Source organism: Eufriesea mexicana, unplaced genomic scaffold, assembly GCF_001483705.2.
Source record: "Eufriesea mexicana isolate 0111107269 unplaced genomic scaffold, ASM148370v2 scaffold3528, whole genome shotgun sequence".
Lineage (NCBI taxonomy): Eukaryota > Metazoa > Arthropoda > Insecta > Hymenoptera > Apidae > Eufriesea > Eufriesea mexicana.
Window position 1 is genome coordinate 1 of NW_016911540.1, and position 15,784 is coordinate 15,784.

The window sequence follows — 15,784 nt, forward strand, 5'->3', positions numbered from 1 at the left end:
ATTGTTTATTATTGTAATTCAAATTAGAAAGTATTTGATATATTATTATAGAAGTCTAGATTTAAAAAAAAAAATATACAATACATTGCAATATTATTAACTAACACTTACTACACCCATAGTATATGGCTCTTGTACATATACAGTGCTGGACAAAAGTGTTGGTACACCATGATTGTGTGGTACAAGTGCTTATAACTCTTAAACAAATTGATTTGAAGGAAAAACTTTTTAACATATTCATTTGTTATCTATTCTAGTTTTATTATACAGTAGAAGCAATAATATAAATACATTGATTCACGAAACAATAACAAAAATGTATTTATTGAACATTTTATGGGTGGATGGAGAAAAGTATTAGCACACGATGCTAAATGTAATATATTTGCATTTGTTTGAAAAATTTCCCATCGTCATTTTAAAATCTAGTTAGGTGACACACCGATTGTCACTTTTAACAACAATCATCCTAAATTTCAATCGTTTAGCAACAGGGAAAGTGAGAAAAAGTAATAATGTCAAGAAAAGCGAAAGAAATGACAAGTGAAGATAGAGAAATAATATTAAATTTGTATAAAATGCGAAAGTCTTATAGCGAAATATCGAAAATTGTTAACAAAAGTCGTTTTACTATTAGAAGCATTGTAAAACAATTTATAAATCAATCAGATTTCGACACTGCGAATCGAAGTGGTCGTTCTCCCAAGTTATCTGTTAGAGAAAAATGTAAAATTGTGAACGAAGTGAAGAAAAAACCTAAATTAAACTCCTCGAAGCTCAGAATGATATTAAATAAAGAATGTTAAAAAGAAGTAAGTTCGAAAACTGTGCGAAGGGTATTAAAAACTGCTGGATATTCTGCGTGTGTTGCGCGAAGAAAACCATATATATCGGGAAGAAATCGAAATATGAGGATTGAATTTGGTAAAAAATTTATAACGAAGGATTCAACATTTTGGAGCAATATACCTTTTTCAAATGAAAGCAAATTTGACATATTTAAATCCGATGGTAGAATATTAATTTGGAGAAAACCAAATATTGAATTGGATGTACGAAATTTACAATCGAGTGTAAAACATGAAGGTGATGGAGTTATGGTTTGGGGTTCTATGGCAGTATCCGGGGTTGGCGAATTAATTTTTATAGATGATATTATGGACAAATACACGTATTTGAATATATTCGTACAAAATTTATTCAAAAGTGCGGAAAAATTAAGTCTCCCGCGGAATTTCTGTTTCCAACAAGACCGTGATCCAAAGCACACCGCTTACATCTTACGCTATTGAATCATTTATAATACTTCTCATTCCCCAAATACACCACCGCAGAGTCCAAACATGAATCCTATCGAACATATCTGGAATGAATTGGAAAAAAGTATTCGAAAACATCGTATAACAAGCAAAGCTGTCTGGAAGAATGTTCTTTTACAAGAATGGAATAAAATCGAGTCGGATTTTACAAAAAAGTGAGTTGATTCAGTGCCCAAACGGTTGAAGAAATTTCTTAAAAGGGAAGGAGGGCTAACTAAATATTAATACTTAATTTCAAGTCATTTTTAAACGTTTCTATTCAAGTGTGTCAATACTTTTGTCCACCCATTAAATGTTCAATAAATACATTTTTGTTATTGTTTCGTGAATCAATGTATTTATATTATTGCCTCTACTATGTAATAAAACTAGAATAGATAACAAATGAATATGTCAAAAAGTTTTTCCTTCAAATCAATTTGTTTAGTAGTTATAAGCACTTGTATCATAACTACCATGCTGTGCCAATAATTTTGTTTAGCACTATATATTACTCATGTTTATCAGTCCTCTTTAATAAAACAAATTCTTCATCAATAATATTTCATATTAAATCATTAGTCATTTATATATCAGTTAATCAAATGGATATTTCTTGAATTATTATCAGCAGTGAAGACTTTTTCCTCATTTTAACACTGGTTTTATAGACAGACCCCCTACTACTATGGCTTTTAAAGTCTCCAAATTCCTATAGATATTTCTACACATTTTTGTCATAATGAAACACATACACTCTATACTCAATATATCTTTACCTTTCATAACTATTGCCAAGTCTTCATTCTCCATCTCTACAATGATCCTCATATTTGCATGTCGATGCCAAACATCTTAATCTCTTGATACACATGCTGCTTCCCTTGTTTTTTGATTCGACATAATATACATTTCCTCTTCTCATTGCATTCATTAGAACCTCTCTCTTTCCTTTGTATACTTCATCTACATCATTCTGAAATATGCGACATTATTACTGGCCAAATACATTTCTTTATGTAAGAGCTTAGATTTAATAAAAAATAATTTTTCCCATCTAATGGCTCTAGACTGCTGATTTTCCACGAGTCGAAATCATTTGTCCTCTTGCACGTGGCTGTTTATTTCAAGAGAATATGTTATTACAATAGAAATATTTTTACAACCAGGCTCTGCTATCACTAATAAAAGGTAGAAAAACAATGGGTTATATCTCACGCTATTTAATTACAACCGAAGGTTATGTTAATACAAAGACGTATATTCTTTTGCGCGGTGCAGGCACACTTCTATGAGCATAACAATCCTTCCCGCGTCTTTTTGCAATTTTTTGCTCATCACTTAGAGAAAAATCAACAAATTACTCAATTTCTGTGATTAAGCTATGAACTTTAATAATTGGGTCGTAAAGGCAGATACCTCAAGACCTTTCCAATATAACTTGTATATAAATTTTCCTCTATTTTGGATATAAATTTGTCCCTAATTAGTTAATTATTAGTGATATAGCCCACTCATTATTTTCAAAGTTCAAAGAAAACATTGAAAATTTACAAGAGATAAGACATATCTTAAATTTTGTGCGTAGCTCTTAGCTTGGTATCGTATCCCAAAGATTATTCTTTGGGAAACGATACCAATTACCAGGTCTCACCACGTGGAGGTGGCTACGCATCGAGACCCGACATACGCCCTAGTGGCGCAGCCTGCTGGCGCTATCTGTATCAAAGGTACCCTAATCTAACTTGGAGCGAATTAAGTTAAAATGACTCTACTGACACTTTATTATATTTCATGTCTTACAAAAGGGGTTTCGGTTCGATATACTGAAACTCTACTGTCGCAACGCTAAGATATTTTCAAGTTCTCATAAAAATAGGGAATGTAATATCAAACACGCAAGCTAATAGAAAATCGCGACGCGCCCGAACGAGTTCGCGATTATTCAAAAGACCGACTAGCATACGCGAAGTACCCCCGTGTACAAGACAACTCCATGCCTCGGCACCCTCCCGATCGTACCTAGCCCATTTCAGTCATTGCCGATCTTGCCATGACTTAGACGTGAACCAAGGTAATCCCCGAACCAATGAAACTCCCAGAGTCGCAACGAGGGTCCAGCGAGGCCTTGCAGCCAGACAGACACCACGTGCCCCTGCCACACGGGGTAGAACTTAATCATCCCTGTGGTCTAACCGTAGACACATGCCGGACCAACTGCAGGCCTATACCCTAGTCGCATCCGACCAGGGCTGCTGGAACATCGCATTGACTCCAGAAGAAGCAGTGACCCAAGTGTCACCCTGGAACTCGATGCATGACGGGATTGACAGTGGCTGAAATGAGTGTCGGAGACGAGTCGTGACGATGACTTATGAAGCACCCTCCCGATCGAACCTAGCCCATCTCAGTCATTGCCGATCTTGCTATGACTTAGACGTGAACCAAGGTAATCCCCGAACCAGTGAAACTCCCAGAGTCGCAACGATGGTCCAGCGAGGCCTTGCAGCCAGACAGACACCACGTGCCCCTGCCACACGGGGTAGAACTTAATCATCCCTGTGGTCTAACCGTAGACACATGCCGGACCAACTGCAGGCCTATACCCTAGTCGCATCCGACCAGGGCTGCTGGAACATCGCATTGACTCCAGAAGAAGCAGTGACCCAAGAGTCACCCTGGAACCCGATGCATTGCGAGATTGACAGTGGCTGGAATGAGTGTCGGAGGCGAGTCGTGACGATGACCTACCATGAAATTATCGAGTACACGGGAGTACATCGCATAGGCTAGTCGATACTTCTGAACAATCGCGGTTATTGTGAGAACATTTTCGTTCTATTTGGTGAACGAGAAGGAATACAAAATGGAAATATTTGCTCCAAGTTAGGTAGCTTACCTTTGTCCAGATAACGCTCACATTAGTCTTAACCTAGTAATCTAACTTAACTTAGTAATCTATCTTAACTATTTATAAATACTTCAATCTAAGCGCTCGCATCCCACGATGTCCTCCAGATTAAATCTGGAGAAGAAACCTGAAAACCTGAAAACCTGAAAACAAAATATATTAGTATAAATATAAACCAGAAAAAAAAAAAGAAAGGAGGAAAGAAAATAGAAGCGAGACGAATAGAATAGTAAAGGTTAACCAAATGGAAGGATCAATCCATCGATGAGACAGAAACAATCCATCGATGGGACAGAAACAATCCATCGATGAAACAGAAACAACCAATCGATGAGACAGAAACAACCCATCGATGAAATGAAACCGAAATGGAGATGACAAACCAAGGATGAAAGAATCCGGAAATAAAAGGAAGAAGATTATGAAAGAAAACAAGGATGGGGGGTGATGTATAGGTGGAGTGGACAATGACCATGCACCTCCACCTCACCACCACCCCACCCTAATGCCACCTCCAACCACTCCTCCGACCCCCTCTTCGAAGTCTTAGAAGTTACCAGCAAAAAGTGAAAACGACAAATGAACTCGAGTTCAAACCAACAAATTCAGATAATAAACCTATAAAGGAAATATGTAGATTAGTCCTGGAAAAGAACTGATTAGTAAGGGGAACGATGAGAGATATTAAAAACAACAACGAAATATTTGAATAGAAACCAGAAAATAAAACCGGAAAAAAAAGACGTTATTAAAATTGACTCACCAAAGCGCACCTGCCAAAGCCAGCTGCACACCTCTGATCCTCGGGAAGGTCGCCAAGGTCACGCTGGTGAAGTCCCGGAAGCGCCTAGTCCAGACCCCGAAGTGTCCCGTCTGAGCTCCAACCGGCAAAGACCTGAGAAGGCGCGAGGTGCCCTTTATATATGACCCCTAACTGATTGCCGAAATCGTTGGAGGATTTTCGAATTTTGTCGGTTTCCTTAATAATTACTTTTTCTCTATAATAGTCGATATTTCCTTGACTTTCTCTACTTTTATTTTAAATTTATGACTCAGGTAATTTGGTATTAACAATATCAATTAGTGATTAACAATAAATTCAATAATTTATGCAAAATTAATATTACCAATTACGAAATTTCCAAATCGAAGTATTCTCTTACACGCATCGCTGTGTTAAACTATCCTTATCACTTCTTATATGTTAATTAATCAGGATCATACGGGGTCACTGATAGTAATTAACGACAATACATACATATCAAAAATAATATAGAGTAATTAATTACATTATTATAAAATTAATAAGAGTTATAGAAGTTTCTTCTCTTTGTTTATAACTTATCTTCCTTTTTGTTTATAACATATGATTCTTCTCGAGTTTTTACTTCGTCGTCACTTTCCCAATCGTTACTACAGTCTTCCTTCCTTTTTTTATTTGCAAGTCCAGGTAGTACAACTGCTGGTTCTGAGCTTAATTTTGAATCAGTTAAATGATCACGTGCTGATTTGCCCTGATCACTAAACTTTCTATTTAACATCACAGATTCTTCTTCATCTTCCTCTGCTGCTTCACCAAATGATAAAAGATTGAAATCTTTGTAACAAAATTTTTCATTGTAAAGAATAATACTATCAAGGCTAAATTCTGCAGGCATATATGATTTTTAATATATTGCAGCTGTTGTTGCCTTTGAACTGTCCTTTGCTTCTTCACCTTCCTGTACTATTATTCTTGGTATATCAGCGAATGGATTGTTCAATATTATAGTTTTTATCAATCTTGATGGATAAAGTGATCTATCATTCTACAAAAAAGGAGGAAATATCATACTTATGTCAATTCTTGATATATTTTCTTGAAGACATTAAATTTACCTCATCTACAAGTGCTTCTTCAAAATTAAGCATATTATATATAGTTTCTCCAGTAACATTACCAAAGATTGTATGTTTATTCTGCAAATCTGGTGTAGAACCAAGAGTAAAGAAGAATTGGGAATTATTGTCATCTTTTCCAGCATAAGCCATAACAAATAAATCTCGTTGACAAAAACGTAATCTTGTATGAAATTCGTCCTAAAACACATAGATCCAATAATTATTTTTGAGTAAAAAAGGAATACATTTTATTTTTAAATATAGTCTCACCTTAAATAGTCCTCCATATATTTTACCACTTTCTCCTGTACCTGTGGGATTACCACCTTGTGTATGAAATATAGGGTCATGGTAATAACCTTCCACACATAACTGTATGAAATTTCTACATGCCTTTGGAGTTTCTTTTGCCCACAATTCTAACTTAATATCATCGATAGTTGTTTTCATTGTAACCTAGTTATGACAAATATATTAGCTTTATTAATGTAAAATACTTTCAAAATCAAATTTATCAAAATTTATTGTTTATTAATGTAATTTAAGTTAGAAATTGTTTAATATATTAATATAGAAATTTGAGAAGTGAATATTGTATATACGTTATATTTCTAAAAACAGATGTACAATCCATTGAAATATTATTAATTAATACTTACTTTAGCCATAGTGGGTGGCCCTTGTATATAAATATTATTCATGTTTGTAAGTCTCCTGTAATAGAGCAAATCCCTCGTCAATAATATTTCATATCAAATCTCTAGTCATCTATAAATCAGTCAACCATATGGTTCTTATCTCGAATAATAATCGGCAGGTAAGACATACCTTTTACCTTCTTTCGACATTGGCTTATTAAAGTCCATGATGTGCCACAGCACCATTATTCTTGCTGCTTTTATAGTCTCCAAGTTCCCATAGATATTTCTACGCATTTTTGCCATAATGCAACATTTATACAGTATATTTAATTTATCTTTACCTTTAATAACTATTACCACTTGTTGAAATAAATTGGAAATAAATGCATAATTATGGAAGTAATAAAACTTTAATCCTAAATATTTCAAAAACTGTTAAGTAGTTGCCGCTATAATGGTATATTTTCTTAAACTGCATCTACAAACCTGCAAAGTTTCAACTAAATCGGTGACCCGGAGGACTTGCAGTCTCCTTGCCAGATAGTTGAACGATGCTCTCCGACAGTCACTTTCAAACATGTCTCTACTGACGAGAAACACTCACGAGAGCAACCCGTAACAGTTTCACTCTTAAGTACCTAGGCATGAAGCAATGCAGCCGTGAGGATGTAAACACGCTATACCATCTCTTCTTATACGCGTAATACATGTATACGAGTTAAATGGAATCGTCAAAATTCCGCGAATTTCGGTATGTCATGATCGAGAATTAAAATTTTATCTAATCAATAATCTAAAGAATCTAATTGTCTTGGGCAGAATTAAAAGAAGACATTTTAAAAATGTACTTTTGCATCTTTTGAGTCACTCTCGTTATATACCTATAATGCTCATTTAATCTATATTATCGACGAAAGGTTAAATTCATAATTTTGCTTAGTATAATTTCCAGTCGGTAAGAGATTTGATTTATAGCAATAAGTAAAAAATCTGCATGCTAACTTTAATTTGCGTTGATAAGTATTATTACAGACGAGATACAGAATAGATGTAACATCAATAATAATAAGTAATAAATATAAAAAACTGTAAATTTGTTAAATATATAGAACCTGAATATTTTTCTTATATCATACATATTTCATTTTCATGGTTAATATTTATCCTAAGAGTATATACAGTATAAATATTACTTCTGAATATCAGCATTAAGTAATTATTTTGATTAAATTTGTTATAAACTTGTACAAGAAAAGTTACACGAATCTATTTTGCAATACAATATTGGAAATACACAAATTGATATTAGTAAATGAAATAATTCCTAATTTTTAGCTTTCAAATTTGTTGGTTAAGATGTCGAAATTTTAAAACAAGAAAATGTATATATCTTTCTTTAAAGATTTCTTCCTTGTCCAAAACCTCCACCATCATTCTGTGAGTCTAATAATATCGACTGAAGTTCAGTCTTGGCGATAGAAAAGTATCTTCTATCAGTTTATTATATACTTTATCTGTTTCATAGAATTAAATGCATGATATGTAAAATTCTTCATAAAAGGTTAATTTGCAATTCGTAGTATGAAATGAGAATATTAAAGTACGTTAAAAATGTTTATTTAAACAAGATAATATTTATTAAAAATAAAGTACTGAAATTAGCGAAGCTACTCTAAAAATTATATGAAATTGTATAAGTAGATAAAGATGAGAATCTAATCTAAATATGTTGACATATATTGTATATTCTCTTTTGCTTACATGTTATTGAAAAATTTGTAAAGAAATAAATTTATTTTAACTTATATGGTTGACAATAAAATGAAAAAATAAATAATTATTGTAGTAAATACAGATTTCATACAATATAAACGTAACGTCATAAATGAGATAATAGATTTATTAACTAATGTAATTTTTTTGTTACACAGTTTTAAGATTCATAAATCTCATTACTATATCTCTTTCACTTTTAACATTAATAATTCAACATTGAAAAAAATTTTGATATTCATATCAGATAGAATTAAAATAAAATGTAACTATAAATGTCTAATATAACTATGACATCATTCCATAATGTTGCATAGGGTATTTTATGACAGTAAGTAGGATATATACTTTTATGTTGGTGTTGAATACTTAATATATTTATTTATACAAGGTTACATTTGACATCTAAATAAAACTCTATATATTAATTACACAATTTATACAATATACAATCTACGTATTAATTGTATAAATATATCTTTTCAATTTTGGCTTTCATAACATTGATCAGATTGTATATTTTAACAAGTTTTCTTAATTTTATTAGTGAAATGTTTTATATAAAGAATGTGAAAAATATTCTTTTTTCATAAAATAAGATAATGTATAAATCCTTATGAATTAAAATAACGAAAAATTTTAGTTAATTTCTATTCATTACATGAAATAACAATTTTTCATGATTATTGTAACAAATCTCTCCAAAACTCTTTAATTTTCTTATGACTTTTTCTACTCTTTGTAGTAATTGTTTAAATAAAGCTATTTAATTAAAATATATATAAATAAAATATTTTATTACTTTTTATAAATAAAAATTTTGTTTGTATACAAAATTATTATTAAATAATTTCCTATTATGACAGGGAGGTTATTGTATGGTATTTAGAAATTATTAATTTTCTATTTATAAGCATATATACATTTGCTTCTTATTTTTGTAAAGTATGAAGTCTAAATTATAAATGTTTGGTCATATTGACTACTCTAATTAAAAGACAAAAGCATAAAATATTAAAATTTTATATATTTCAGAAACAATACACTTTTTGATTCTTTAGTATTTAATATATCATCTTACATCCTAAAAAAAATATTTTGTTGTTTTAAAGTTGCTAGTAATAAATCTTTCTTTTATTATTTTTTATTTTGTGCTAAATAATTATTTATAATTGCTCATAATTTATACTCATATGCATTTAAACAATATTAAATACATATACATTAAGTACAAATATTTTTTATTATTAAGTCATACAATCATATAATCTATATTTATCTATTGCATTATTATATCATTTGTGGATTGATTGAGATTAAATTGTTTTGCTTGAAATAAATATCATTAAACAAATATATAAACCTTTAAAAGATTAAAAAAATGATTTACTTTTTGTATCTATTTCTAATATGTCAGAAATTGAGACACAACAGGAAAGAAGTGTACTAATATAAACTTATTAAGATGCTATTAACCTATTACTTTTATAATTGACCTTAGAAAAAAATGAAATATTCAATAATTTTTTATGATGAAAAATAAATATAGCCTTAGCACAAAAATATTTTAATCAATATTAACATACCGATTCAACTTATTTTTTAAATAATAATTTTAAGCATGATGAACATAATCAGGCAGGCACAAAACAGTATTATTACGTTTTATTTTTCACAAATTTCCCTTAAAAACTGAGCCAGCTTGGAATCCACACCAAATTTAAGTCTTCGTTCTAAAGTTTCAAAATCCACTCTTTCAAGCCATGTAGCAGGATCAATTTTTTTTGAAGGTAGAGGGCATAATAATCGTTCAACTGCAGCACACAAAGCACACCAAGTTCTGAAATTCAATGGCTCTTTAATTTCACCAATCATACATTCCAAATATACTCTTTGCTCTTGAGTTATGGGCTTTCCAATCATATCCTGAAGAGCTTTGTGAATATCATTTGGTGAAATGTATTTAGTACTTTGTACAGTATCTTCTTGAAATTTGTTGAAAATTCTCCCAAAAATCAACTTCCTTCCAGGTGAGACATAAACATACTTGCTGAGATATTCCAAAACTGTTAATCCTAATAAAAGTTATATATAAAGCACAGAAATTTTATAAAATTATACAGTATTTACAAACTTAAGAAATCTACTTTATTAGAATACTTCATTCTTAAGAAATTATTAAATAAAAAATTAAAACATAATCTATATTAAATAGACATTTGTTGATTTTTTAAAAGAGAACCATTTATTTATGTAAAACTTTGTCTTCGTAATATTGTAATACACATCAAGATAAATTCAAGTAGAACAAAATGTAGTACTTATTGGTATGGAAGTCAATATATTTTACTTTAATATACATCGAACTGCATGACATTGTCTTCAACGTATACTACTATTTTTTCAGAAATAAATACAATTTATATTTTATAAAGATATTACTGTTTAAATTTATTGTTTTTACTGCTGCAAATTTCGTATTATTACAAATTACAATTTTTTGCAATATTATGAGAAACAATTAATACAATTTCATTTAATAAATTCAACTCAAGTAGTCTTATTTAAAAAATTCATAGTCTAAATATTACTATTAAAATAAGGTACTTCCAAAATATTTATTATATATATATAGATTAATTTTTATTTACAACTTTTATGAGTTGCTGACATTAATTTAATTTATTACAAAATTTAGTAGTTATCACTTACCACGTAAACTTTGACTTCCGAGAATTTCAAAACGTGCCACTTGGCGAGAAAATACTCGTGGCGTATCTATTAATGCAGGATTTAAAAATACCTGAGATCGTCTTGGATGCAAGTAATTTTCACCTTTTACACGCAATGCTTCTTCTAACGCGATTTTTCTCTAAAATTATATACCTTTATAAATTACATCTAATGAAAACATTAAAATTAATTACAGAAAATTGCTATTAGGTTTACTATTGCAATATTATTATAATGCCATAAAATCTTTAGTACTACAATAATTATTAATAAATTTTTTAATATATTTATTTTCAATATTCCAATTGTTTGAACTTATGCTTTCATTATATTAATGTTATAACATTCCTTTTTAAGCTCTATTTATAATCTTACCCTAACTGAAAACTCTGCTTCCACTTTGTCACGATTCAACTCTCTGCATAAATGTTTTAAAATATCTGGATCTATGAAACTAGGAAGCATCATTAAAGGTATATTACTTATTGCAGAAGTTTTTTTAGGAGTAGTTGCTAAGTTTTCAATATCACCATTGTTTGTATGAATTCTGTTTGTTTGAAAGCAACAAATAAAATATATAGAATTGTTTTACAAATTATATAAATCAAAAAATATAATTTAAGATACTATAATAAAAGATCTTTACTGACGATGTTCTTCTAGATCCATCTCCGATATGGGAAATTTGGGTTTCAGGTGGTTCAAATAAATCACGTACTTCTGCTTGTTGTCCATAGCCTGACCCCCTTCTGCACTTCCCTTTACGTAATCGCTTTCCTCTTCTACGAATGACTGTAAGTTCTGTTTTTGGTTTTTCTATTTTTTCCTCTATCATGTTTTCAGTGAAGTTCTAAAAGATTTATCAATTTATTGATTTCACTTGATTTTTATCAAGTAATTTTTTCTTTTATCTTAATTTTTTTCTCAGTATAATTATAAATAAATATTTACATAAATATATATATATACATAATATATCAAAATGCTATCAAAATAATAAAATCTATGCAAAATTTTTGTTATAAAAATATTTCATTTCAGATCTTAAACAGTTTTTTCTTTTTTTTCTTTTTATTCCTGTTTCTTTGCACATAGAATAGAGTATTTTTCAACATTCTGATGATCATTTTTTTAAATACATATTGAATTAATTCAATTGTAAATACCGGTTCATCAAAGATGTCTACACTTGAAGTATCAATCGCTAGATTTGAAGAATGTGTTTGATGTTTGCTCATACATCTTAAAATTGGTTTAGATACAAAAATTTCAGTTTTTCGATAAGTTGGTGGAGGTTCTAAAGTCAGGGCATGCCATGTAAATGTTTCGTTTTCCTATAAATAAATAAATACTATCTATAATGAATACATATAATGATTAATTAAAATCAGTTAAAAAATTGTTTAGGACCTTCTTTTTTATCTTTAATTTTTTGATACACTAATAGCTAATTCAATGAAAGAATAGATTAAATTTTTAAACACAAAATCTAGTATGTTATTACTAAACAAATTGTAGGAACAAATAATTTAAATGATAAAAAATATTTTCTTAGGGATATATTTATACCATAACAACAATATACATTTTACTATGGAGATAATGTCAAGAATTATGTATTGTTTATAAATTGAAATTAATCATTACAAAATAATGATTATACAAAACTTTTTATAGAAATTAGTCTATGAAATATTGATTTTGAATCGTATAAGAGTAAAAAATATAGCTTGATTTTTATTGTATTTAGATTATTCTTTCTTGTGAAATTAAATTCATGTGTAAAAAAGTTTATGCTTTTCAAAAAAATTTTAATTTAATTTTTAAATCTTCAAGATTTTTATACTTTTAATTTTATACTTCAGTACTACAAAAAAGTTGACAGAATTTAATATTAAATTTTATATCAGTTATATTAAGGTTTAAAAGCGAGATTCATTATTTTTATTACTATTTTTTTTAAATTCTCAATGGAGGTAACTGAAATAAATTTAGAATATATAACTAATTATAAGTATTCAATATAATTCTTCATTAATAGAAGTGCATTACAAACCATTTGCTTCCGTGAATTTGTTCTAAGATCTAGAATTAATGTCGTTCGTTGTCGTTGCTTGCAAGTCACCGGAAATTCTTCCTGAGTTGGTCTATTTGTCAAAGCAGGGCCATTAGCGAGTGTAAGTGCAGGAGACAAAGGTCTCGAATCAGTCTCGGTATATTTTCGAAATAATTCCTCGGGAACAGTAGCAGCTTCATTAATAATTTCAATTCCAGTGTTACAACCTATATTGACAGCATTACCTGCAGCTATTAAATTCGCTCTGATCATATCTATTTCTTCTGTTAATAATAAAGTTTTCCCTTCAGTTGCCTATAGTATACAAAAAGAAAATTATATAAAATTTCACATTTGATTTATTATCTTAGTTTCAGTATTGTGTTTAAAACATTTCAATCTGGTATATAATGTTTTATCGTTAAATATTTTTTGTTGACTTCTAAATAACATGTAATCCAACTAGTGACATCTGTAAATGATTTGTTTGTATAAACTCATTTGTTGCTTCAATTAATTTGATGTACTTAACATAAGTTATTAAAATGTTAATCTAGATGAAATTATAATTATAATTATATTATATTTAGATGAAATTTTAGCAAATTACATGTAGTATTTCTATATATGATAGGTATATAATAAACATAGTACATTTTCAAATTTCTGATATTAAAATTGTAGATATTTTAGATAACATTGTAGATATAATTATATTTCAGTACATTATACAGTAATAATGCTTATAAAGAGAAATAAAAAAGTACACTTTGACTGTAATATAGCAGATATGTTTCATATATAATATAGTGAACTTGTCATATTAAGAAAATTTGAATTAACATTTACATTAATGTGTTAAGATAGTAAGTATTACCCATGAATCTTTCGCTCTTCGGAGAACTTCTTTTGCTTCACAATCTGCTGGATGATTACATAAAATAGAACAACCATAAGGATAAGGATTGAAGAGACCAGAAAAGGGTCGAAGAATAAAAGGGGCTGGCTTAGTAAAACCTGTAAGCTCCACATGCTACAACAGATAAAATATTCATATTTTGATTATCTTTTTACAAATGAAGCTTTCAATTTTCTAGTTCTGATTTAGTTTTCTTTTATTAAGTTATGCATATAAACTTCTATTTTTTTCTTAATGATACAGATTATAAATTATAAAAAGATAATAAATAAAAAGTGTGGTACAGAAAACATTTGAAAATAAAATATTTTATTAACAAATAGAGAATTAATAAATAAATTGTTACAGTTATTTATTTAATTATCATTTAATTCTAATATGATTAAAAATTTGATTACAAATTAATTACAGTATAATTATAATCAACTTTTAATTTAATCACTAATCATGGGAAAGCAATTCATTACTTAATTATAGTACAATCACACTAATGTTATATTTCAATCATAATAATCCAACTACAACGCAATCATGATTTAGTTTAAATTTCATTGTGGCACAAACATGAACCATTGTTAATTTATAGTATCATAATTTTATCGCAATTGCTTGAGTATTATTTTTATTTCTATCAATATAAATTAAACTATAATTTTATATTTTCAGTAAAAATTTGTATTAATTTAAACATATAACTTTTTAAAAGTATTATTTGAATATTTCTTTTTGAAACAAAGTGACTAAGTATTTAACAATAACTAAATATTAGAAATTTGTTATATTTTTTACTTTTAGATAAAAATCACTGTATTTAGGAATGTAATATTGTATAAACATATTATTTTACAATATCTTTCCAATAATTATTTACATAAGAATTCATTGTTATAATTGTTATTTTATTCTAATAAATAAAATAAGTTATATTAATAATAAAGTTAAACTAAAGCTAATTATAATGTATCATAATATTTTAACATTATATTACATGCATAATCTATGTTATAGGTGTAAATCGATATTATTAAAGAATTAGTATCAAGAATTGTAATTAAAGAATTAAAGTTCAGTTTCACAGTTACCTACAAAAATACACATATCATTTTCGTTATAAAGCTATATTAAAGATTTGTAAAGCTATATTAAACATTAATAATATTTCATTAAACAGAACTAAAACATGGTTGTGTAATTAATTGAGTAATTTATGATCAATTTCTTTCAATATATACCTTCGATTTAGGTCGATAGGTTGATCGAGTGCGTGCATGTAAGAGTCCTGTTGCACTCGCAATTCCGGGCATTATCTTGCATGAAGTTATTGCTACTAGACAACGTATCACAGGAATCCTTATCAAGACGCGAGTAAATCAGTCGCTGGTTGTCTTGGAGGTACGTTGCTATCGTGGGTTTGATGGGTCGATTGATGAAGCCAAAGAATATAACGTTAGAATACTTCATTTTTAACACTTTGTCGATTGTCGCGCAACAAAAAAGTTTTAGACTTAGATTATTTGAATTTTTTATATTGTACGATTTTAAATTTGTGCAACATTGATTTTGCTTAGA

At 29.0% G+C, this 15,784-nt stretch overlaps 1 protein-coding gene across 1 annotated transcript; it reads right to left on the minus strand.

Moving 5' to 3' along the window:
• Positions 1-10,151: 10,151 nt before the first annotated feature.
• LOC108550995 (uncharacterized) lies at positions 10,152-15,619 on the minus strand. The gene is made up of 8 exons (XM_017904983.1): positions 15,448-15,619; positions 14,174-14,329; positions 13,297-13,611; positions 12,407-12,574; positions 11,891-12,090; positions 11,616-11,787; positions 11,220-11,379; positions 10,152-10,582 (listed from the first exon to the last, which is right to left on the minus strand). The coding sequence occupies exons 1-8, from the start codon at positions 15,517-15,519 to the stop codon at positions 10,173-10,175; spliced, it is 1,653 nt and encodes a 550-aa protein (XP_017760472.1). The 5' UTR covers positions 15,520-15,619; the 3' UTR covers positions 10,152-10,172.
• Positions 15,620-15,784: the final 165 nt, after the last annotated feature.

Coding starts and splice junctions, on each gene's coding strand:
- LOC108550995 (XM_017904983.1), bottom strand. CDS start 15,519: ATGCCCGGAATTGCGAGTGCAACAGGACTCTTACATGCACGCACTCGA. Junction 11,788..11,890: donor GATGGATCTAGAAGAACATC/GTCAGTAAAGAT, acceptor TCAAACAAACAG/AATTCATACAAACAATGGTG. Junction 10,583..11,219: donor CGGAAGTCAAAGTTTACGTG/GTAAGTGATAAC, acceptor AACTTTTATTAG/GATTAACAGTTTTGGAATAT.